Source organism: Cajanus cajan, chromosome 8 (genome assembly GCF_000230855.2).
Source record: "Cajanus cajan strain Asha chromosome 8, NIPB_CcT2T_4, whole genome shotgun sequence".
Lineage (NCBI taxonomy): Eukaryota > Viridiplantae > Streptophyta > Magnoliopsida > Fabales > Fabaceae > Cajanus > Cajanus cajan.
In genome coordinates this window covers 55,688,897-55,715,228 of record NC_138524.1, presented here as the reverse complement: position 1 = coordinate 55,715,228, position 26,332 = coordinate 55,688,897, and the positions used below count along the sequence as shown (strand labels likewise).

Genomic DNA, 26,332 nt, shown 5'->3' with positions numbered 1-26,332 from the left:
ATCATATAAATAAGGACCTAGCGCATGAACCAATCACAAGTAGGGAACATACCCTCTCAATATGATTAACCCATGCTACTAGTAACAACCTGAGTAGTGACTCAACAACGGTCAAGTGAGCATCAAGCCCCTCAATAACAGTCATCAAGTCACTTTCTCTTCTATGCTCGCACAGGCTCGGGTATAGAGCCCAAAGTGTGTGAGGTACAAGTGTTAGTGGGTGTAGAGATGCAAATAAAATAAATAAAACTCTAATTTAAACTTAAATTCAAACAACACATGCGTAGCAAACAAAAATAAAAAAACAAATAAATAAATAAAAAATAAAATAAAAGGAAAGGGAAAAAAAATTAATATTTATAAAGTCATAATTTTGCGCAATTAATTTAATAAGGCCTGACTCTCAAACATCCCCAGTGGAGTCGCCATCTGTCGTAACCGGGATCACGACGGGATGACGCTAACATTTTTATATTCAATGGAGCCGCCACCAATATTTTATTTCAAGGGAAAAACATTGGAAAACCCTTTAAAAGATAATCTTTAAAATTAAAGTTGGGTTCGGGAGTCGATTACGTGTAGGGAAGGTATTAGCACCCTACAACGCCCGTAAAAACAGTACCTTTAATTAATTGCGCAAAATTATATAAATTTATAAACATTTATTTTATTCCTCAAAAAGGTGTATACATATATATATATATATATATATCTTTTTTTTTTAAATATGAGAGATGTTTCTTTTGTATATTTTTTTAATAAAAAATAACATCATAAGGATTTAGGTTAGCAAATGGCTAATCAATAAACCCTCCCAACAACATGAAAGATAGAACTGCTATTCAATCAAATGCTATTGATCTTTATTTGTTGATAATAAAAGATTTACATGATATTAAAGGGTAGAAATGTTACTCAATTAATATCATTAATCATAAAAATAATGTATACGTAAAGCAAAATTATGTTTATATTTTTATATTTTTATCTAAAGAAATAGATTTTGCATAAAGATTCAAGTTAGCAAATGGCTAATCAATAAATCCCTCCAATAACATTAAAAAAAGAAGTGTTACTTAATTAACGTTATTGTTTGCAACATATATTTTTTTTTTTAAAAGAACAAATTTGTTAAGGAGAGTTTAAGCTAGCAAATGACTAGTCATTAAACTCCTGGGACCTAATAATGTTAAAGATAAAAATGTTATTCACTTAACATTATTATTGGTCGTATATTAAATATTTTTATAAATAATAATCTTAAAGGCAAAAAATCATATTTACTATGTACAAACAATAAATAAAAATAAATAAATAAATAAACAAAAAATAAATGAAAAAATAAAATAAACAAATAAATAAAAGAAAGAAGAAAAAAAAAGTTAAGAAAAGAACGATACCAAATGAGATGAATCTTCGAATATGATGATCAAGAAGGTGCTTTTTGGCTACCTTTCACACTACAGAGGTGTCTCACAGATCTCAAGAAATACAAAAGAGAGGGAGGAGAGAGAGAGAAAAAATTCGAGCTCTAAAGAGTATTGGACGAAATTTTTCTGGGGCCCTGAGAAATGAGCCCAAGCAGTCTATTTATAGACTTCAGAAATGGTCCAGAACGGCCCGTTCCAAAATCGGAACGGCCCGTTCTGGATATAGCCGTTACGCGTAAATTTAGAACCTGGAACGGCCCGTTCTAACTTCGGAACGGGCCGTTCTAAAATTGAAACTTCCCGTTCTAAATTTGGAACGTCCGGTTCCAGATTAGGAATTTTGGTCTTTTTTTTGACTTGGAACGGCCCGTTCCCACTTTGGAACGGCCCGTTCTCAATTAAAGTTGTTGTTCTTTTTTTGTAACTTGGAACGGCCCGTTCCGAATTTGGAACGGCCCGTTCTGGGCTACTTAATTTTTTTTTTTTTTTAGCTTCAAATTTCTTTGTTGTCACCTTCATACTTTGAGAGCTCATCCTCTTCATAGTAGATATCCATTTCATTATTTTTGTGAGTCCGGATAAAATTGATTATTCACAACTCTCAACTAAAAGGATGTATTGCTAGGGTCTAGTCGTGATAGCGAAGCTGTACAAGTTATGTCTCGTGCTCACAAATAGGTGAAATTGAGACATCCAAACGTCACTATCCCCTAGGACTCCCCCAATTTGTTACACAAAGAGGGCCTTCCCTAATGGTGTACTCCACACCGTACCTATCACATAGATGCACATGATGCATGTCACAAATTCACACTTCATTGACTCATTATTTCACTTGTTATAGAATTTCATGTCTTATCCCATTTCATCACATTTTACATTCTTATAATCAGTCATATGGTCACGCAGACATACATTAGTTTTCACATTCATAGTATTCATAGCACGTAATTCACATCAGATCAGTAGTTGTACATCACACAGTCAATTAACCATTTATGAGCATATAAAAGATGTAAAACATCAACCAGGGTCGCGCCTAGCACATCCCAACTCGTGCCCTATGAATTAAATTTTGCACAAAAAGCATAGCAGCACGCCCGACGCACCCATGAGCGCGCCCGACGAAATTAATGTTATGACACCCTCTACCCCGCACATAAATATACAATTATATAAAATAATAAGAGTAAATAGAAACCTTTGTAATTAGAACAACATCTTAAATAGCATAAGGGTAAAAGGCTTACATTCACATCTTAAAATACTTTCAAAATGAAGTAATTCAATTATCAAAATAACCTAAGTAAATAGACAACTTAATTATAATTAATGAAAAAAATAACATATAAGTAATCCAATTTACAAAGTAATAAAAGACAACCTATTCTATCCCTTGGTGTCACATGTTCTAATCAGAGCACGCCCAATCCAAAAGCCTAAGCTTCATACACTAACATCCCCCTATTGATGTTTACCTGTAATATAATTTTAAACATACACAAACAAACAGGGGAGTGAGAAACATCCCACTCGGGTTTAGGTGAAAAAAAATTTGTCAGATAACACACACAGAATGCAATCACAAACAAGGCACATATACAAGACATACTTAAAACAGTAATACATGCACAATCACTTATCATGCAATGATGCCATGGACTCGACTTAGAAATGCATGCATGTGGCCCCAGTCACATATCACGTGGTATGCTGCCGAAGCAACATACCTGGAGTAGTCTAGGAGTACATACCAGCTCAACCTTGCACTCTCAACTAGAAGGATGTACGGCTAGGGTCTCGTTGGGATAGCGAAGCCGCGCAAGATACATCCCATGCACACAAACGTGCAAAATTGGGTCTTCCAAACTATGTTATCCCCTAGGACTCCTCAGAGATGTTTCACCCGAAGAACTTTCCTAAGGGTGTACTCCATATCGTACCCCATCACATAGATGCATATGATGCATGTCACACATTCAAATGTTCATGGACTCAACATTTCACTTGTCATATCTCATCATGTCACTTGTTCTTATATCACATTATCATACTTATAGTCACAAGGTCACATATAATAGATTCTCACCCTCATCATGCTCATAAAAATACACCACTTACATCAACACTATAATAAGACAATTCTCACACCATTAGCACCTTCAAACATAGTTTAAAACTTATCAGTTTTTGAAATTATCTGTTCCTCATAGGTATCCCATAGGAACCCATAGAGCACCCTAATTCATATCAAAACTTATCTATTTTTGAAATTAAACACATATTCACACTCAACAAACATCAAGAAACACAACAGAAAACTCAAATATCAAAACAAAAAACATTCATATTTTACTTGTTTCTCATAGGATTTACCGTAAGAACCCGTAGAGCACTCTAATCCATATCAAAACATATCCAATCTTAAAACTAAACATACATTCATGTTTAGTAATCATCAAGGAACACAATAGAAAACTCATAAGCCAAAATAGAAAATATTCAAAATTTGTCCGTTTCTCATAGGGTTTCTCGCAGGAATCCACAGAGCACTTTAATCCATATCAAAACATGTCCAAACTATAAATTAAACATACATTCATGCTTAGTAATCATCAAAGAGCAGAAAACTCAGAAGTCAAAACAAAAAACATCCAAAATTTGTTTGTTTCTTATAAGGTTTCCTACAAGAACTCATAGAGCACTCTAATTCATATCAAAACTTATCTATTCTTGAAATTGAACACATATTCACACTTAGAATCACACAAGGAATACATAAGAACAATCAGAAAGTAAAACAAAATTTTTTTATAAAGTGTCTGTTCCTATACGCATACATCAGACAAGGGATTAAGGGTCAATCTGACTATCCAACAATTATTTCCACACCCCCGAGTGAGGTTTCTCACTCCTCGTTACTTGGATGAGCAGAAGATGAAATGCATATGATTCCCTGGTGATCTCCTCCTCCTGGTTCTCTTGAGTTTTCAGAGAACATAGAAAGAATGAGAAATGAGTAAGAAACGTGAAATAAAAAACGCACGACAACTCCCTTAACTTCTGATAACTTCTCTCTCTTAAAAAAATAAAATAAATAATAGCAATAATAATAATTTACAAAAAACCATTACATCCTTCCTTCCTTTTTCATAAAATAATTAAAAATAATAAAAATACACTTTTTTTTAATACAAAATAACATATGCTTAACTTTAATAAAATACATTTCATAAAAACCCGTCTCATATCAAATAATCAAATATTAATTAAAAATTATGCTTTATATTAAAATAGAGCTCACATAAAATGGATAAATAATATAAAATATACTTCTCCCTTTTTTTAAAAATAATATATGTTTTATATAAAAAATAAAGTTCATATCAAATAGCTAAATAATATTAAAAATCCTTCTAAAAAACACATTAAAACATTAAAATAAATACTACCATATTATTAATATAATTTTATGAAAATCGAGGTGTTACAAATGTCGCGCCTAAAGCGGAGAAACTCGCCCGACGAGGCTTCTTGCGCCCAGCGCAACTTTTCTGCGTTCAACGCAACTTTCCTGTGCCTGACTTAACTTTTCTGAGCCCAACTCAACTTTCTTATGCCTGACGCGAAGAACTGTGCCTAGCACCCCAACGTGAACTTGCAAACCCCAACTTCACAATCACGCAATCTTTCACATATAAACATATATTTACACAATTTATTCGGTACAAATACTTCAATTAACACCCAGAACATGAATCCATACTCAATTTTGCATAAAATTTCTCAATTCTTGTCATAAGATCACATTCCTAATTGTTTCTCATAAGGTTTTCCACAAAAACTCATAGCACTCTAAATCATATCAAAACTTACCTATTTTTGAAATTAAACACATAATCATACTCAACATTCAACAAGGAACACAACAAAAATAACAATCATCTAAGTAGAAAACTTTCACATTTAGCCTATTCTTAGAAGCATGCATCAGGCGAGGGATTGGGCCAATCCTGCTACCCAACAATTATTCTCACACCCTCGAGTAAGATTTCTCACTTCCCCTTACCTTGATAAGCAAAAGATGAGGCACGAGTGAAATTCGACTATTCCTCTTCTCTGGGTTCTCCTTATTCTTCAGAAGGTGTAGAAAAGAAAATGGGAAGACAGAAAATGAGTACGCATGACTCCTGATAACTCCCTTTTCTTAAAATTAATAAAAATAAATAATAATAATAACAAAATTACCATCACGTCTTTCCTTCATCCTTTTCATAAACTAATTAAAATAATTAAAACATATTTCCTCTTTTTAATAAATAACATAAACATAACTCTTAATAAAATACATTTCATAAAAATACATCTTATATCACTAATCAAAATATAATACAAGTCATGCTTTATAATAACATATAGAGCTCATATAATAATTAAATAATACCAAAAATCTCAAAATAAATATATTAAAATATTGAAATAATTTCCTAAAATATCATTAATATAATTTACAAAAATTGGAATGTTACACAACAATGTTTGGAGTGGAAATCAATGCAATAAAGATTACCCCCTCAAAACCCCAACTCAAGAAAAACATCTTATACGTAACACCTCAAGTTTTCTAACTAAATTAATTAAATACTTTAAATTAGTTAAGGGAGTTTTGAAAAATTAATATATATATATATATATATAATCTTATTTAACTGAAATATCCTTATTAAAAATGTTAAAATATAATTATGAATTAATTAAGCATTAGCTTAAATATTAAGTATGAATATATTTTGAAAGCCATTAATATTTTATTTACTATATTTGAAAATATTATAAAACAAATTAATATTATTAACGCAGGGTGGTTAATTTAAAATAAAAGGAGTATAACTTAAAACTTTCTAAAATAGTCACATAAATTATACAGTATTATTAGGGAAAAAATAGTTTGAATTTTTGTGTAAAACAAAAAATAATAATTTTTTATGACAACTTTTACTGTTTTAATTAATATTTATGACAGTTTTTGACAATCTTTTAAAAAATATTAAGGGTAAAATATATATAGAATTTTGATGGAAGATAACCCTTAGAGCTTCATGTAAGATCCATTATTATGTCCATGATTAGGAGAATAAAAGAGGATAGAGGAGACACCATGCTTAAAGCTATGTGCTCATCATGTGTGTTAAGTTTTTATCCTCTCCTAAGCCTACCATTAGTAGTATATGATTTATTGCTTTTATTTTTCATTTTACCCTTGTATTATGGGGTATTCTAGATGGTAGGATTTCTTTTGTATTTTTCATTTAGCTTTTGTATTTTTCATTTGACTTGCATTATTCGGCCATGCATTCCTAAATGCAATCCTAGATGCTTTCCTTTCCCTATATATACCCTAGGCCTCCCACCATGTAGACACTTTGGATTATATGCATTTGAGTGAGCTTCTAGCCATCAAATGTTTCCTTAGTCACCTAAGATTCCACGACGACCTTACTCTCTCCTCTCTTTCTAAAGTGAGTTTAGGATTTCATTGAGTGGCCTTCATCAAGCCTTGGTGGAGTGAGCCAACTTAGAAGCACCCAAACACCTTCCCACCTCCATAGCTCCTATTCGCCCACTCCTACTCTCATCCCTTCACATTTTCATTTTATGCACCACCCATGAAGAATTTTCAGTCATTATTCATCCTTCCATTTTGTGGAGAAGAGGAGGCTCCCTAATTGGATTTCATTAAGCATATCATGGAGAAGAGGAGTCTATCAAATGTATAGACATGAGATGGAATATAATCTTATTTATTATTAATATAGATGCTAAAAGTATTGATTAAGATATATTAAATATTTTTTAAAAGAAATTATAATTATTTTAAAAAATAACTATTTTATTTTCTTAACTAATATTCCAATATCTTAAAATACACTAATATAGTAGCACAAAATTATAAAATCACTTTATAATATCTTTATGCAATCTCAACAACTCAATTTTTTAGTTTTCATATAATGTAACTTATTTTTTTTATATAAAGATTTGAGTTATGCACTTCCTTAATATAATTCTCATAGGAATATCATATTTTAAAAAATTTTGAAATACAAATGTCTCATTATATCAATTTATTTTAAGAGTAAAGTAATATTTTCAATTACAATTTTATATTTAAGATAAAGATCAAATTTTGGTCATTAATTAAAAGATACAAATGTCAAATCACTCATATGAATTAATAATTAGTTTTTTTTTTTTATAAAACATTTTCATTTACAAAAGTGGATAGAAAAATGAATGAAAATGCAAGGGTTTGTTAGGCGATTGCTTGCACCCATAAGGCCACAAGCATAAGAGGCCAAAAAAAGAAAGGAAATATGAAATATCCTAGTTGGTGTTAGGCATGGAGGAGCAGGCAGAGAGGTTCCCTACCTAAACAACCTTGGATAAATGAAGGCGGGAAATCGGTTCTGTGTTGTGGTTTGGTTAGGTTAATGCTTCATAAATAGACAATACCTAACCTAACATGGTCCCATCTTTGTTCTCCCATGAAAATGAAACCTACTTTGTATTCAATGTCAATGTTTGGACTCTTTCAATTCAGCTCCCCCCAAAGCGTACCATTCCAATGTGGACCCCTTACACCCATTTCTGCTTCTGCTGTTATCCTATTAAAAGTCCCTTTCACAACAGATTTCAAGAAACAAATATTTATTGACAAAAATCATCATTAACAAATTAATTTATCAAAGGTTGAGTAATTTAATATCTCTAAAGTAGGCATCTCTTATATATATATATATATATTCAATTATTGATATAAGCATCTTATATATAATGTATGAGTAAAGTGTTTTTTTATTCATATAATTTAATTTAAAATTTGGTTTTTCTTTCTAAAATGAAAGTCGTGAATATTGGTCATGTTAATTAATTTTTCTTGTAGATTAATGTGCTCAATATATACTTCAAAACTAAATTTATTTACAAAAAAAAATTAGGTGATTTGAGTCTCAAAATTCACTAGAGTAGTGACAAATTTTAAGATTTTATATGAATGTTTATAAATATATTTTTTAAAATATGAGTTTATTTTTTATCAACTGTATGAATCTTTGATGAAACACCTTAAAACTAATACAACTAATATTTATGTTTCTTTAAGAACTAAGATTTTTATGAACTGATGTATTTAAGGAGTAGTGTTCATCCCTTGGATAAAGTCATAATTTGACTCTATTTATATAACTTTGTGTCAAGCACTGTACGTAGAAGACAAATACATACACAAGTTTGAAACGAGAATAGCATCCTAGTAGTCTAGTTAAAAATTAAGGCACCAAGCTAGTATTATCTAGGGAAAAATTAAAGCTAAAAGTGAATTTCCATCGGGTCCAAAAGACAAAGTAAATCAAAAGATTCATGTCGATCTTAATGTCACCATAGCATCAAAAAAATTATGCACGAACCAAACTTTGTATGGACCTAGTTTGGACACTTATTGTGTTTGAACTTATATACGTAAATAAATAAGTAAGTAAATAAATAAATATATATATATATATATATAAATAAAAGAGCAAATAACATTAAACAAAAAATTATCTACGGAGCTAAACAGCTAAACACAATTTTTATTATAAAAGTATTATAGAAATTAATGAAAAGAAAAATTTGAAATATACCATACTGTCACAATTTATATTTTAAAATTTTGAAATGCTAAAAAATATCACATTTATCTAACTCTTTTTCACTTTGATAAATTCATTATTTATTTAATAAAAAAGATATTATTATGAATTTACAAGAGAAAGAAAAATTAAATATTTTTTTTAAAATCCAAAAAAATAATAATAAAACTATGTATATATGTATATATAAATATTTTTCACATCTTCTTTTGTTAAAGTGTTTTTATCTAAATGATGACTAATGCTTCTCCAATAGAAGCATTAAACAAAATTAAAAAAAAAATATACGTTTAATGTCTCTAATGAAAGCATTAAAGAAAAAAAATTAAAAATTATAGGCTTAATGTCCCTAATTTTTTTTTAATATGATCAAATGTTTCCATTAATTCTAATTTTAGATACCCAAATTGGTAAAAAAAAATTGTAATGTATGAAGGCTTGAGATCTTCTCCTTATATAAGGAAAGGAGGATGTGTACCAAATTATTGTGAGTAATGTGAGACCTTTTTGTTGAGAAGAAAACAAAGTGAGACTTTAACATTTTTTTTTTACCAATTCACCTACTTTAAGATTGATTTTTCATGCTATAGAAACAATAATTATAGATTTATCATCAAGTTTTCAACGATGCAAACAATACTTTAAATGAATAACTATAACAAAAGATATAACATTGTGATTTCAAAATCTTCTATCCTTTTTTTCTTTTTAAGTTATTTACTTAGACAAGTGTACATACATCTCACTTATTATATTATCTCTTCTAATTATATTTTCATTTTGTATCATATTTTATTTTATTTTCTCTTTTTTACCCTTTTATTACTATTTTTTCTTTCAAATTTTAGAATTTTTTTTGAACAAAATTGGGTTATTACATAGGAGAGAAAAAAAATAAAAAGGTAAATAAAGATACTTTGAGATATTACAAATATTTTAAAATCTTTCCACTCTCCTTAAAATTCTTCTAATATTAAAGAAAACATAAAATTAGATTATAAAAGAGTTTTACTCTCATTCATTACCTTCTCTCCTCTCCTCTAACTAAAATTTAAATTAAATAAAAAAATTATAAAATTCTCTCCTCCTACCCTCCATCCCTCCAATCAAACACTGTCTAACTGTATTCATGATCTGTGTAAATTTCCTTAATACCAGTTGTTAATCATTGTTTGTTATCACAAATATATCTGAATATCATTTCATGAAATGTAATAAATAAATAAAAAATGATTAATTTGTGAACGGATGAAGATGAAGAGTAGTGGAGAATAATCGATGTCACATCGGATACACCATGAAAGAGTAGACAATGTGTACATATGATGGATGAAATGGGCACATAAACAGGGAAGAGGTTAATTTGTGCTAGCATAGCAATAGCAATAGCAATAACAAGGAAGAAAAAGAAGCGTTATTATTATTATTATTTATTTATTTATTATTATTATATTTGAATAATTTGATGACATGCACAGTACCCATTATTTGTGCATTATTGATGAATGTCTTAATCATCGTACACTTGGCGGGTTCAGGGTGACATCAGAGGCTGTCGTCTGTTGTGGGGAACCGCATTAAGGTGCGATGAATCGAAGAGACACTGAGGTACGTTCCTCTGTTTCTCTTGTTGTGATGTGTATGGTGGGGTCGCACTTTTCAAAAATCACCTAAGTGGATGGATAAGACCACAAAGGTGCACCGTTGATTCCAAATCGCCAAATTCAGTACGCAACTATTCTCAATCATTCATTCTTCTACCATCGACACTATGCATGGGACCCATTTCTTGCTTTCTTCAAATGCCACGTCCACCACTATCAAATTCTTCATCCTCTCTTTCCTTCTCAACTAATATATTTCAAAAATATATATATATATATATACCCTCATCTCATTGATTATACCTTTGATCCACGTGAGACTTAAAAAAAAAATTCCATGACATTTGAGAATCACTCTAGTAATTTTAGTTGGAGTTGTTTTGAGGATTTTTCATTTTGGGTAAAAGGTTAAGAAAAATTAAATGATATCGATCTTATTATAGTAGAATTGAGTATATTCCTTTTAAAACATGATCGTATTGGGTGATAATTGTTAGTTTCTATCGGTGAACTTTTATTAGTAAGTCATTTATAAATACTACCGTAAATTCGTACTATGTGCAACTTACATCATACTCAAACCTTAAAATGGGACAACTAAGATTGTTTATATCAATTAATTAACCTAGTAAATTTAAAAAACCATTCAAAACTAATTAAATCGATATAATTAGTTTGAATTATGGGATTATTTAAGGTCAACTTGCACAAATGTTTGTTTTCTTCACCCGATCATAAATCCGTGTAACAACTTATACTATTTTTTCCCCCATTATATAACCTTTTGTGTTTGAATTAAAAACAATTGAAAAATCTCATCGATTATCACGTACTTGGTTATTTGTGCGGTCGGAAATTTCTTGTACCCTGTTCTAGGATAAAATCTGTACTTACCAGAAATCTGCTGTAGAGTTGATCCGCCAGGTAAGATCGGTGAGCCTCCTTCACTGGTACGCTCGTGCTCCAAGATGGGGGTGGTACCTGCAAAAAAGACTCCGATGCTAAAGTTAATGTTTGTGAGAGTATGAATCTCGTATAAGTAATGCACGTACCTTAGTGTGAATTAGGGTTGTTTTGGGCCTTGGGCTTGAGATAAGATATGATAAGATCAGATAGTGGATCTCGTCTGAAGCGAGATCCCTCGAGATCAGTTATGATCTGCTTAAATGCAGAGCTAACGTCGCATAGCGCGTGTCCGACCTCATCTTGTGTTGTGATGCCGAACTCAGAGCTCAGCTTCACAGTACGCACAGTACAAAATCATTTACCATTAAATATTGTTGATGCATGAACATGGTTGGTGGGATACAAAATTTAATGCGAGAGATCTTTGTGAAGGGAAAAGTGAATAAAATTAAGGTTTGGAGATGGTGATGAGTCCTGAAAAAGGACAAAAAGAAAAAGCTCATGTTTGACTATAGAGCATAGGCTAAGAAGAAGAAGAAGCAGCGACTTGACACCTACCTATATTTCAACAATAAAGATAAGGATAACACTCACGTTCAAGACTTTTCTCACGAAAGTGCTTAGAGATCATGCTCAATCTCATATAAAATCTTTTTATTTTGTTATAGGGACATAGATTATGTGGTTTTTTTTTTAAAGTTGATAAGAAATGATTAATATGAATTTATAAGATGTAATTTTTATTGATTAAATATTATTTTAATATAAATAAAATTAAATTTAAAAATATTAAGTTGATCATTCTATTTATAAAAAATTATTTTTAATAAAGAGTTAATCATCCATACATTACTAGTGTAAAGTTTTTTACATTGACAATCAATCATATCTTTTAAATTATTTTATTTTATTTTTATTTGATTAAATAAGCAAATAACATGGTATTATTAAATGATATGATTGGTTGTCAATATAAAATAACTAATTTTTTTTATTAGAATGATAAATATTAGTGAATTAAAAAAAAATAAAGTTAATTATGAATATAAGTTGAATATCGAATAAGAAAGTGACATTAACGTATTATTTAAGTAGAATTAAGTTTAGATTTTTTAAGTCGAATCAAATTCAAATATTGTAAATGAAAAAATAATTGGTTGAGAAACAAGATTCCATTAAAAGTAGACAACAGGTTTTAGTTGATGAATACGGAACATTAATAACAATAGCATGATGATTAAAAAAAGTAAAAATAATATACTCATTCTATTATAAATTAATAAATAAATATTCCTTTTAATATAGGTATTAAATGAAAATGAATTAAGTGCAAGAGTAAAAGATCATATTATCAAGAACTTGCTTGTTTGTTTCTCTTTCAAAAGATATGTTTTAAATTTTGTTTTTAAAAAGAAAATTAAAACAAAAGTTGAACAAAAGAAGTGTTAATAAATTTATATGTATTAAACACGAACCTCTATCTTGCGATAGATTATTTTTAGGATTTCTTTTTCAACGAAAGAGTTTGTAAATTTTTTTTAATTTCTTATTTAATTTGATTTTTATTTTTATAATTATTTATTAATTAACTATTAACATTTTAAATAAATTATCAATAAAAAAATACAAATTATTTATCAAAAATCTAAAATATAATTTTTATGTTTAAAAATATTTATGTATACTTATTTTAAATATAATTTATATATTCAAATATAATATTTTATATATATAGTTTATTATAAAATTTTAATTATATTATATATAACAAACATACATATGTATTACACAGATTAAAATACTAATAATATTAGTAAACAATAAAGACATAAGTTGAAGAGAACAAACTTCCCAAATGTAAGGTGGTTGTTGGGAAGAAAATCCTTAAAGGAGAGATGTCATGATTTAGCTTTCTGTGTGTTAAAACGACCGATTATAAAAGCATATATAAGAGTGTAAAATGAGAATTAGTCACCTTAATTAGTAATTACAATTTCATATCAAAGAGTTAGATTCAAGAATAATTTTTATGAAGTCTTCATTCCATACCATAGTTAACCCTTATAAGATAGCTAACAATTCAACTATTTTGAGACTATATAATATCTTCATTTTTAATTTTTAAAACAAAAAAATATGAAAAATCTCTAAATTTTTATGATTTTTTATTTCTAATTTTCTATTGTTTATACTTTAACATCTTTTCCCCTCATTTCTATAATCTAAAATTCAACTTTTGAAATTTGATTATAAATTAATTTTTAAAAATTATAAAACAGAAGCACAATCAAACACACCCAAGAAATTTAACATGAAAAATCATCTCATTTTGTTTGCAATATTTTTACATTCTTACAAGTTATCTAAATAGGGTGAAGAGGTGTGACTTCTTCCAAGTGTAAATGGATAACACTTAATGATCAATCTTAAAAACCTCACAATCATTCACAATTTTTATGCATTAATAATAAGATTATTCGAATGTGACAGTTTGTTAATCTTCAACAACTTTAATGGTTATGACAAAATTTTAAAAGAATCAATAGGAAACAAAATTATAGAAAATTTGCAAGAGATAGAGACTTCTAGCAACAATTAGTCCAAACGAAGATAGTCCGAACAAAATTCATGGTTTGTCTTTTTAAGTAAATTTGTTTAGATTATTCGAACAATTAGAGACTCAAAATAACTTAAAAACTAAAGAAAAGTTTAATTGGCTGAATAGAGATATATAGAAACTTTTTGCTTCTAAGCTAGGTTTGAACCTATCACACATTTCTCCATCACACCACAAACTTACACATACATGGTCCTCATTAATGGAGCACTTTTCTTATATATAATCAAATAATTACATTGCATTTTAGCCATTGGAACATGTGGCTATAAGCTCACCACAGCAATTGAACACCACTAATAGCTAGTTATTTTATCTTTTATAGATTCTTGGCTTGAGTCACGGTTTGGTCAAGAAAAAGAAAAGATGAGGCATTATATGAATTAGGGTCAATTTCTAATTTTGTAAAACACCATTTGTTCAACTAAGTAAAGCAAAAATCACAAGATATGTAGCTAGACCAGCTGTTAAGGGTTGCTTCCCCTCAACTTAATTATGATAGAACCCTACGTGTAAAGAAAACTCGATCTTCACTTCATTTATTTTTTCCCTTTTGGCAACGAGAAAAGATAAAGAAAAGACAAGTAGAGGATATCATTCACTAAAATTGGGTGTTGGTGCCATCATCATGTACATGCACTACCATTATAGGCATAAACATTTGATTTTTGCAAAGAAACTTATCGAGACACGCCGGTTGACACTTAGGCAATGGTATTTGAGCTAAGATATCCACAAACATGCAAATAATAAGATTATAAGTCATGTTTCATGTATTTTTTTAACTATTCTATTCGTTTTTGATTTCTAATATGTAAGATTCTTTAAAAATTAAAAAAAAATCAACGTCACCCAATCAAGTACTTGGATTTATGTACACCATGTATCAATGACCCGTGTGATAATGTATGGGCTATTTTTTAATTAATTTATTATATTATTAATAGATTACTTTAAAATATATAATTTATTACATAATATAAAAATATCATGTTGTATATTAATCATATTAAATATTTTAATCAATTCTTTGATATATTAACAAATTCTTATTATTGAACAAAATGTTGACTTGATTAATTTCTTTATAATTTAATAAATGACATCAATATCACAAAATGAAATTTAGTATTTTTAATTTTTTAATAAAAATAATATAAAAATAAATTATATGAAGACTTTATAATTTTAATAGTATCTCTAATCAATAAATTTGTATAAAAAATATATTATATAAAATTTTAAAATACTTTAAGCTCCACTAATCATATTACAATATAAAAGATTATTTTCTCGACCACGTGTTAAATTAGTCTAATGTGGTATTATATTAATCATTTAAAAATGTTTTTACTAAGCTTTTAGCTATGAGAAATTTATGAATAAGTAATGGTGTCATTTATAAATAATTTTAACAAAAATTACATTTCTAATTGGTGACTGATGAAATAATTGTCTCTCTTATACTCTAGATTGATTAAAGGTGTTTTGAATTTGAAAATTTTTATTTCTCCATGCACATATTTAAATAATATTTAATTTATTTTTATAATAATTTTCAATATTTTCTCTCTTACTTTTTTTCAATTTTTTAATCTACCTGTTTTCGTTACATGTGTTTTCACTACAAGAATATGTTTCGTTAGATTCAATTCTAGTCAAAAGCTAACATCAATAGCGACGACTTGTGTACCTCTAAGTTGACATTATTAATATGTTATTTATTTATTTATTAATTTAAAATCAAATAATATTTTTTATACAACAATTAATTAAACTAGTGTTAGTTAAGTAGCCACAAAAAATACTTTAAAATTTTGTGTTAGTTAATTAAGCGTATACATAATAATGATATATATTATTTTAAGATAGGTCAACTTAGTCGTCATATTTTAATTTTATTTTACATGATTTTAATTATTTTTAATTTATTTTTTCGGTTAGACCTACACTATAAAAAAATAGTATTCCCTGCATAGCTAGATTGATAGTAATTAATATATTTTTAAATAATTAATTTAATATTTTAATCTTTAGGATGGACAACTTAATTGTAGTGTGGGATAAGCTAACATTATATTATTTTTAAAAATATAATTTTAAAGCACAAAAATAAAATCTCTAACATAATTTTTGATCAAATCGTGTTTGATTTTAGATTGGTCGGAGTGTTGCTTGTTTTTGTGTTTACAAATTTTAGTTCATATTTATTATTAGATCATTGACATACAAATTCTTAGAGTTAAAATTCTATTATGTCTTGTTAGTTGCCTTGAAATTTTGAAACTCCTTGAAAAAAAATTGACTCCAAGATTTGAATTGAACCTTTGGTAATTTGAATTTGAATTTCAAATTCAAAAACGATATTACATGCATCATATACAAGTGAGATTAAATCTAGTTGTAAATTCCTACATGTGAATACCAACATAAAAAATATCACTAATACTTTAATTCAAGCTTTATTTTCTTAAATTAATTTCAATTTTGAATTTTAAATTCTCTTAGAAATATTTTGTGACAAATTTGAATTTTAAAAAAGAATTCATAAGTAGTTCCAAAAGAAAAAACAAAATCATAAATATAAAAAGAAGAGAAAATATTTCAATTTTTATTAAAAAAAAATGAGTGGAGCTTGAGATTAAAAAAATTGCAATTAATTCAAATACTTGTAATGCAAAATATAATTGAAAAATTGTAATTATTAGCAATTGAATTCTTTTGAGTCTTTTTATTGATTTTGTAATAATCTAGAACCATTATAGGATTTCTTTTGTGTACTAACATTTAAATTGCCTTTAATTCTAATTTGTCATTTTTGCTAGACTTTGAGTATTTCAATTTAAATTCCTCGAGTTTAACCAATTTTAATTGTATTTGTATCTTTTCTTGTTAGTCTTTAAATTTCCTCTAGTACTTTTTATGTGCAAACTTTCAAATGAAGGAATAACCAAGATTACTTGTCACAAGGTAGTATCTTGAGTTATTGATGGAAGCCTAGTAGAACCTACTCCATTGATGACAATTGGAGGTTGAGAAAAGCTTGAAAGAAAACACCACGGAGGAGAAAAACACTTGAGAGACTACAATAAATATTCTTTTAAAATTACTTAATTTTTGTAAATTGGCCTTTCATTGTGGAAATGACCTTAAGAGATTCTAAGTGTCTACTTAAGACTTCCACTTTTTTTTTCTGTAATTGTTGTTTACTTTTATAGTCTTTGAATGTTAGGAGTGTTAAGAAGTTTCAAAGGCTTCTTTAGCACTAATAGTTGGCCAAAGTGTTTAAGAAGAACTACTTTACCTTAATCTTTGTATTTGCATCATGAGTCATCACTCAAGCTCACATAATGGTAGTGATTCTAGTTTAACATCAAACATTTCTAAAATCATGGTTGAAGTAGAAACACTTAAGTTATAGAGAGAAAATGAAAGGTTAGAAAAATAAAAAGAAAGAATAGAAAAAAGAAGCATTTGTAGCTACATTAGAAAAGGAAATGCAAAAGATAAGAGAAAAAGAAAGGTTGCAAAAAGAAAACTATAAAAAGATATATGATAGTGGATCTTCATGTAGCTCATCTAAGAGCAAGAGCTATCAAGATGATAGTCTCAACATGAGTGAATACTACCAACCCATTCCTAAGAAACATAGGCTTAAGAAAGAAAACGAACCTTAAGTGAAGGAATCTAAAGTAGATCTCCCTTACTTCCATGGAAAAGATGACATAGAAGCCTACTTAAATTGGGAGATGAAGGGGGAACAACTTTTCAATTGCCACCAAGTGAGTGAAGAAAGAAAAGTTCCCTTGGTTAGCCTTTATTTTCAAGGGTATGACATGTATTGGTGAACTTAAAATGCGAAATAAATCTCCACAATGATTCTCCAATCCAATATTAGGATGGGTTGAGGGAAGCATTGAGAAAAAGGCACATCCCTTCTTATTATGGTGGGGAGCTTATGAATAAGTTCCAATAAAGAAACATGATTGTGGAGGAATATAGGTAGGAAATGGAGCTTTGCATGATGAAGATTGGGATGAGGGAGGAAGAAATTACCATTATTGATGGATTTTTAAGTGGTTTAAAGGAAAAGGTTGAATTTTGCTTCAAGGTAAAGCTCTTACCTTATAGGGGTCTCAATGACTTGGTCTAATTTTGCATCAAGGTACAACCACAAATTTTAAGGAAAACTTATTTCAAGAAGGATTCCTCTACATTTACACCTTATCATAAGAAAGATCACAAAAAGAAGGGGTATTTTTCCAAGAATTACACCAAGATAGAACCTTCCAACAAAAAGAAAAGAAGCCCTATAAAAAAACCCTTAACACTAGTTTTAAGGCTAGTAGCATCAAGTGCTATAAGTGCTTGGGAAGAGGCAACATTGCCTCTCGATGCCCCACAAAGAAGACCACGATCTTAAGGGGTAAAGATATATATAGTAGTCAAGAAAAGATCACATCTTTCTCCTCCATCTCTAGTAATAGTGAGGAAGAACATAGGATAGACTATAATAAAGAAGGGGCTTATCCATGTGATGGTGACCTCATAATGGTCATGAGGCCTCTTGAAAGCCAACCTAGTGAGGATCATCTATCTCTAAGAGAGAATATCTTCCATACAAGATGTAAAATTTCTAAAAAGACTTGTTCTCTCATTATAGATAGTAGATCTTGTTACAATTGTTGTAGTACAAGGCTGGTAGACAAGTTAAACCTTACTACCTTTCCACATCCCAAATCTTATTAACTTCATTGCCACAATTAGGCTAGGGATATGGTAGTTTACCAACAAGTCAAAATCAAGTTTTATATAGGGAACTATGATGATGAATTTTTATGTGACATAGTGTTAATGGAAGCTTATCATATTTTATTAGGGAAACCTTGCCAATTTGACAAGAAGGTCAAAGCACAATGGTCTAACTAATGAGATATCATTCACCCACAAGGAAAATAAATTCGTACTTCATCTTTTGTTACCTTCTTAAGTTGTGGATGATTAAGTACAAATGAAAAACAAAAGATAAGAAGAGGAAATAAAAAAGAAAAAAGAAAAAAAACCCTAAGGAGTAAAAATGGAAAAGAGAAGATAAGAGAGAAATTTGTCCCCTCTCTAGAAATTGTTTAAAAGGAGAATATTTTAGCCACAAAAGTGAAATAAAAAGAACTCTTATCCTAGAATAATCTCCATACTTTCTCTTATGCAAAGGGATACTCAGTTGCACTACCATATCGCTTGGAAATGAAACTCTACCAAATGGGGCAAAGAGTTTTTCAAAAAAATTTAATGATGTTGCGGAGAAAAGATAGACATTTGAATGAGGCTAAATAATGTATATCAAAAACTCACACGTTTGCAAGCACGTGAAGTAATATCTACAATAGACGAAGGGTTAGCAAGAGTAATCATTGAACATAGAAAGTTTTTATACAAATATAAAATCACCTTTGCAAGTTCTCAAAAGGAATTAAGAAAAAGTAAGCATAAGAAAAGAAATTATAAATCTAAAACAAAGTTCTCATAGGCAAACATAAACAAAAGAAAAATATAAACTAATCTACTAAGCACCGATGTCATACTAATTAGAAAAGTCCCATCAAAGCATAAAATCGAAGTCTAAGCTTCACCTCCTATCGGCTAAAACTCATTTACTTGATCTACACCTGAAAATGACATTTAACCCAAGCAATAAAAATAATATCTAAACAACACAACACACACAAGTCAATCATAATAAAATCCTAAGTTCACACACCATCGCATCATAAGAAACATAGGACTCATGATCTTAATTATATATGCTTGTGTTACCAATCACTTTGCATAAGGTGCATGAGCATGAAGTAATTGAGGATCACATTGACACAAACAAAATGTCACCACACAATGGGCACTTACCACATGGTGCACTTTCACTATAACAAATTCTATTAGGAGCTAGTCGGTGATCACAATTGACCATGATTGTCTCCTATTCCACGTTAATGGTTTCCCACCATAACACTCCCAAAATCATAGAGACCTTCCCATTAAGACTCACAACCTGGCTCCAAACAAATTGTGCATAAATTCATGGACTCCAAATGCATAACGCAAACACATGAAAATGCACATTGTGCCATCAAATCATAACACTTTATCAAGTTGCTAGCCAATCCTAGACTTTCACCTTATCATTCCTCTATGTATAGACTTTTCAAAGAACCAAGATCACCTTGGAGTCCACTACCAATCTACCACCTGGACTTTACTCGTAATGGGTCAACATCTCATACGCATATATCTCATATATCTCAAATGCAACAATCTCTTATAACTTCTTATTTTTTAATAATTATCATTTTTATCACTTCTCTATAATTAGACAATTATCATAAATCCTTCTCACACTTTATGTTCTTTAATTATCTTCACAAGTTTTTCAATTCTTCCACAATATTAAGCTTTACACATGAAACTCACAAGTTTTTGACCTTGCATTCGATGAGATACTTCTTGTGCCCAACATTAAATGGTTAGGGAACTCTCTTTCGTGTTGTTGCCATATGCGGTGTCTCCCCTACTCAACGTAGAGAGGTTAGAACTTCTCTAGTACATTTTCGTGTAGCAATGTTGAACCTACACCCAATGAAGATTGTTCATAAAAATCAACATCAAATGGTGCTCGATGAGACAACACTCATACCCAACACTAAGAAGACATTACCTCTGTGTGGCTCTTTCCCAACATGACACACTCCACACCTAGCATCGAAAAGGCAAAACCTCTCTACCCTCATCACATCCAACACCTTGAAGTTACAGTCAATATCATCACAAAACTTGCACTTCACAAAAATGTGATCCAGGATTCTACGACCCCTTTAATCCATCTTTAACAATTATTACCTCGAATTAATCTATAATCACTCTTATTTCACTCATAGAACTGAAAGAGGCTTAAAGATTGTTTCACCTATCATATTCCTCATATATGCCCACAGGGAGAGACAATCCCACTCTTCCTCTTAACTCAATACGGTGAAAGAAAATTTCAATAATCTAGAATTATTTTGCACACTCCTGAAAGCTGTTCTTTATGTTTTCCTCTACATGTTATCTTAGAGCTTCAAAATGACTTAACTTTTCCTATTTTCTCTGTTAATAAGCTAGACTCCAAGTTAGGTTTATAAAGTCCAAATTCAAGGAGTAACCTACGTACTAAACAAACATCTGTCTTTATTTATTTTATTTTTTAAAAAATATCATTAGTTATATTGTAAGCTTAATTAATAAATTAATTAATTATATAATACAAATATTATTTAAACAATTTTATTTTATTTATATTTGAAAAAGAGGATGCTACAATAATTCTAGTTATTATTGTTTTAATTGTAATTATTTTTATTTTAATCCTTTTAATTTTAGACATCTTCTCAAATTTTTGTTATGTTTGTTTTTGGTCTTTTTCCATTTTTTAGTTTTTATAATTATAATTTTTTTTTCTGGTAGATTTAATGACCAATACGACAGTAACAAATGAAAAAAGAAACTTTTACATAGGAAAAATTAAAAAAAAAATAATCCCTAGACTATAAGAACTAGCATGTTCAATATTAAAACATTTTTCAAAATTCAACTATATTCTTAACGTAATTTAATAATATAATAATCTAAAACAGATCTAACAAGTTCTCTCAAGATGTTTTTTTAATCATCTGAACCTGTACTTGTATAAAAGAGAATAAAGTTATATACATCTAATATATATAATAAATTTAATAATTAATTATCTTAAAAATTTCACCAAGACTAATTTTTAATTAGTTAATGATCTAAAATGTTTAACAAGATATATTCATTAAATTCTATATATAAATCAAACACATACCACAATGATCCTTAACAAAACTATCCGAAAAAAAGAGTTATTTTTAAGCTTAATAATCTCATAATACCTCAAGATATTCGTATTCTTAATTTAAAATCTTTTAAAAGGCCAAGAAACCCAAGTGCAACGGGTTGTTGATATGAGCAAGAAACCATTTAGAGAAGCTAGCTACAATGCAACATATCATCTTTTTTTTTTTTATTATGCCAAATAGTAATTTTAAATTAATTTAAACATCTTTGTTTCAAAATACTCAAATGAATTCCATTACATTAACTTTTATCCAACTCATATCTACATAACTTTACTTCCCTGATTAAGAAATACACATAAAAGAGTTACAAAGCTCAATCCATTATCTCCATGCAATCTCCCACCCTAAAAAAAAAAACTTTTATAATTAATTATATCTTAACTTTAAAGTAAAGCAACCCTAATTAATACATACAGAAAGAGTCAATGCCCAACAAAATACTTTCCATTCTTTCATCAATCCATCAACCTATAGGAAAAAGAGCTTTGACACGTTATATTTTTGTTCAATGATAATTACCCATTGAACTAATTCTTTTTGTCTGTAATTAAATGAATGATTAAACTCACTAATCAACATATACTCCATACATTAATTAATTGATAAAGAAGACACTTTCCTTTGCTAAATATTCTAGTTTAGATATTTAGCTTCCTTACTAATCATAAGAAAAATATAAAGAAGATACATTCCATATGTCAATTTAAGAACCACTCCTTAAATTGTGGTTATTTTTCTTTTAAAAAAAAATTGCACTACCAGATACACTAAAAAAAATTATCATGTAAATATATTGAATATAATAATTTAAAATTCGTGCATTTTTAGACTAAAATTACTATGTTCTATAAAAAGGTCATAAAAAATAAACTACATCACCATTTTTTTTTTAATTTTAAGCATAAAAATATCTCAAACATCATGGTAATCAACACATTTTTCTCACAAAAGAAATAGCCCTCAACTCATACATGTAAACTTCAAGTTAATTTGTTTAGGGGATGAAATTAATACTACTATCATACAATATTATTATAACCTAGATATAAAGAATAAAAAATGGAAACCAGAACTAGAAAGAAGAAAAAACACCTTCACACACTTGAGCATTCCCCAAAACGAACAATAAATGTACATATTGAAATAGAAAACAACATTGTCACAGTTGGAGCGGTTACAATTGTTGTTATAATTCATTCATGCTTCTTTATAATTGTGTTTTCCCTTAGCTTTCACACATTGCTTCACAAACTGTTTCAAACCCTTCTTTGGGCTATTAATTCTCTTCTCTTCTACTTTCGTCCTCTTTGCTTCCCACTCTTCCTCCACCTGCAAACAAACCTTTCATATACAACACATTAATTAGACCCTATTGGACTAGAATATATCATACTCATTTCATTCCCTCTTAAATTAATGCATTAACCCCAAATGAAAAAGAAAGATATAAAAAAAAAAAGTAAAAATAAAATACAAAAATTAAGATTAGTTATATTATAAGATCAAACGGTGAATAGCTTGCCACGTGGGGGTACCTTTAGCATCTGATCCTCCACTTTATTGAGTCTCTCTATCATCGTTCCTTTGACTTCGGTCTCCATCATCACGTTTTCAATCGGACGGCAGTGCTTCTCTAAGCTCTTTGGGGAGAAATCAATGGATGACACGTGTCCATCACTTCCACTTGTGGGAGTGGATGCACACGAGCTCTTTGGAGATCGATTGTACCCTCTAATTTCCTCCAATTGCCTCAACTAAAAGAATAAAATATGAAAAGCATAAAAATAAAAAATTAAAAACTATTTCTTTCAAAAGACCATGGCCCAATGTGAACTTGGGCATAGTTCACTTTTTAGTCCATTTTCCAACCCTTATTCTTTAGCTCATTAGAAAAACACCCTTGGTTTTTAATCTCATAATAAATTTCCCATAGTTGTTATCATGTGAATAACAAGAATTTAGTATGTAAGTTCTTCTCAAATCTTTTGAGAAAAGAAAAAAAGAAGTTGTTTAAGTATTGAGGAGCCAGAATTTTTTGAAAATAAATAAGTAAGAAATTCTTCCAGAATTTATTGAAAGTAACACTAATTTTTTTGTTTTTAATTTTAATAAATTTCAACCATGAATGTTTTAAAATGAAGTATTTAAAAGAGTGTCTTAGAGTAGACTATTTTTCATTTTCTCTGTATTGGTTCTCTTCCATAGCTAAATATTATTACCGTTGAAATAGTTCACCTTTTTTTTTAAAATAAAAAAAGTGATATATATATTAACTTGATATCAGGTACACAAAAACCATATATAAATTATAGTTCAACTAAGAAGCAACAACCAAGTGCTTAACCAGTTAACACAATTGGTAAACTTCTACTTATAATCTTCCATAAATTATAAACGAGAGATAAACAGCCAATCACCAGGTTATGCACTAGTAACTATTAGTAACCATTACATGCTTATATTCAAATCATCTTATGATTTCAGAAAATCTAAAATCAAAATGCCATCTAAATAGCCCAAGGACTTAAATTTGGTATAGTAAACCAAAATTTTACAAATTAATTCAGTTTGAATCATAATAATTTTGGAATTAATTACACGAGATTTTTCTACTTTCCACTAGCCAACTCTCTAATTATAAAATTTTTTTCAAAAAAAATACCTTTTCTCTCTAAATTTACCCTTTAGAGACTTTCCCCCTCCCTTTTCCTTGCTTGTGAGTTATAAGAAGTTCACTTTCAACATCGAGTCTAATATAACTAAAGGAATAGAAAGTCTATCAACACACTCTCCCAAACCTTTTTCTCCAAAATAAATAAATAACTCTCTCTTGTTGTTGATTAAAATTAAAATTTATGTAAATCTTATTAGTTTAATTCACATAAATTTTAACTAATAAGCAACATATGGTTACTCCCATCAAAGAAGAATTGGCAAACTTACCATATTATCCAAACGGTCAATCCTAGAAAGCATTGGTTCCTCAGTGATGGTAGCCATTTTCTGTCACTTTCCCGGGAAACAAACAGAAACCCTTGGTGTAACCCTCTATGATTCAAGGTACAACTTTCTAGTTTGGATTTTCATATATATATATATAGAAAGGAAGAAGAATGGATATGGGAGAATGATTGCATGGTGCCACGCGTCCAACTCTTACTGTGGGGCTGCTAGCTCCTATGACGCATCTGCTGCCACGTGTAATGATGACGAGAATGATCCCTTGGCTTCACTCCGCGGACACGTAACGGAGGCGCATGCAGTGCATGAAATTGCTGCAGGACACGTGTCATTTCACGTCGTTCTATGTTACCATTCCCATGAATATGATCGATGTTTCTGGGAGATTCAAGATCATAGATATCTCTCTACATTTTCAGCTTCATTTGTTTCTTGTGTGCTTCAAATAGACAACTTTTTCGTCGTGTTTAAAAAATTAATACTACCAATAATATGATACATAATGCTATCTATTATATAATTTGTTTGGAGGAGAATGATTAATTTGTGTGCGTTTACCATCTATGATAAAATCACTTGATAAGTTTAAAATTATTGAGTATATGTAGATTTTAATTGGCATAAAATTATTTTTTAATTTGATTACGTAATGCTTTTAAATATAAATATTGTATATATAATTATATTAAATAATTAAAAAATATTAGTTTAAAAATACATTTATCCTACTTATCTACTTAATTAAGCTATAATTTATTTATTTATCTGAAACTAATACACGCTGTGTATCTAGAGAGATAATACATACATACATACATAATTTTAAATTTAAATCCGTCGTCATTATAACTTATTGACGGTAGCTTTTATTTTTCTTAAATTGACATATACTTTGGAAAATTATATATATATATATATTTAATGAGAGAACCGGATGGTTATCAGGAGTTGTATTATTTTTTAATTAATGTTCAGTTCCGTGTATTGGTTAATATCACACTAGATTTTACGTAAGTTATAAATTATTTATAATAGTCATAAACATATATAAACGTTAGAAACAATGAGTTTTAATTATTCAAGTATATATGATGAAAATACCAATTAGATTTCAATGGATCGAATAGGCATGAGATTTTATTAAAGTATAAAAAAAATAAAATAAGTTGTAGTATTCCGGTGATTAAATATTGAAAGCTAATAATTAACAAAA

At 29.0% G+C, this 26,332-nt stretch overlaps 1 protein-coding gene and 1 long non-coding RNA gene across 2 annotated transcripts; both read right to left on the bottom strand.

Moving 5' to 3' along the window:
* Nucleotides 1-19,340: 19,340 nt before the first annotated feature.
* Nucleotides 19,341-21,763, bottom strand: LOC145950689 (uncharacterized). The gene is made up of 2 exons (XR_014428547.1): nucleotides 20,958-21,763; nucleotides 19,341-20,869 (listed from the first exon to the last, which is right to left on the bottom strand). It is a non-coding gene; the product is annotated as an uncharacterized LOC145950689 (long non-coding RNA).
* Nucleotides 21,764-23,126: 1,363 nt separating this feature from the next.
* Nucleotides 23,127-25,237, bottom strand: LOC109799034 (uncharacterized). Its single transcript, XM_020359511.3, has 3 exons — nucleotides 25,102-25,237; nucleotides 23,694-23,912; nucleotides 23,127-23,499 (listed from the first exon to the last, which is right to left on the bottom strand). The coding sequence occupies exons 1-3, from the start codon at nucleotides 25,156-25,158 to the stop codon at nucleotides 23,356-23,358; spliced, it is 420 nt and encodes a 139-aa protein (XP_020215100.1). The 5' UTR covers nucleotides 25,159-25,237; the 3' UTR covers nucleotides 23,127-23,355.
* Nucleotides 25,238-26,332: the final 1,095 nt, after the last annotated feature.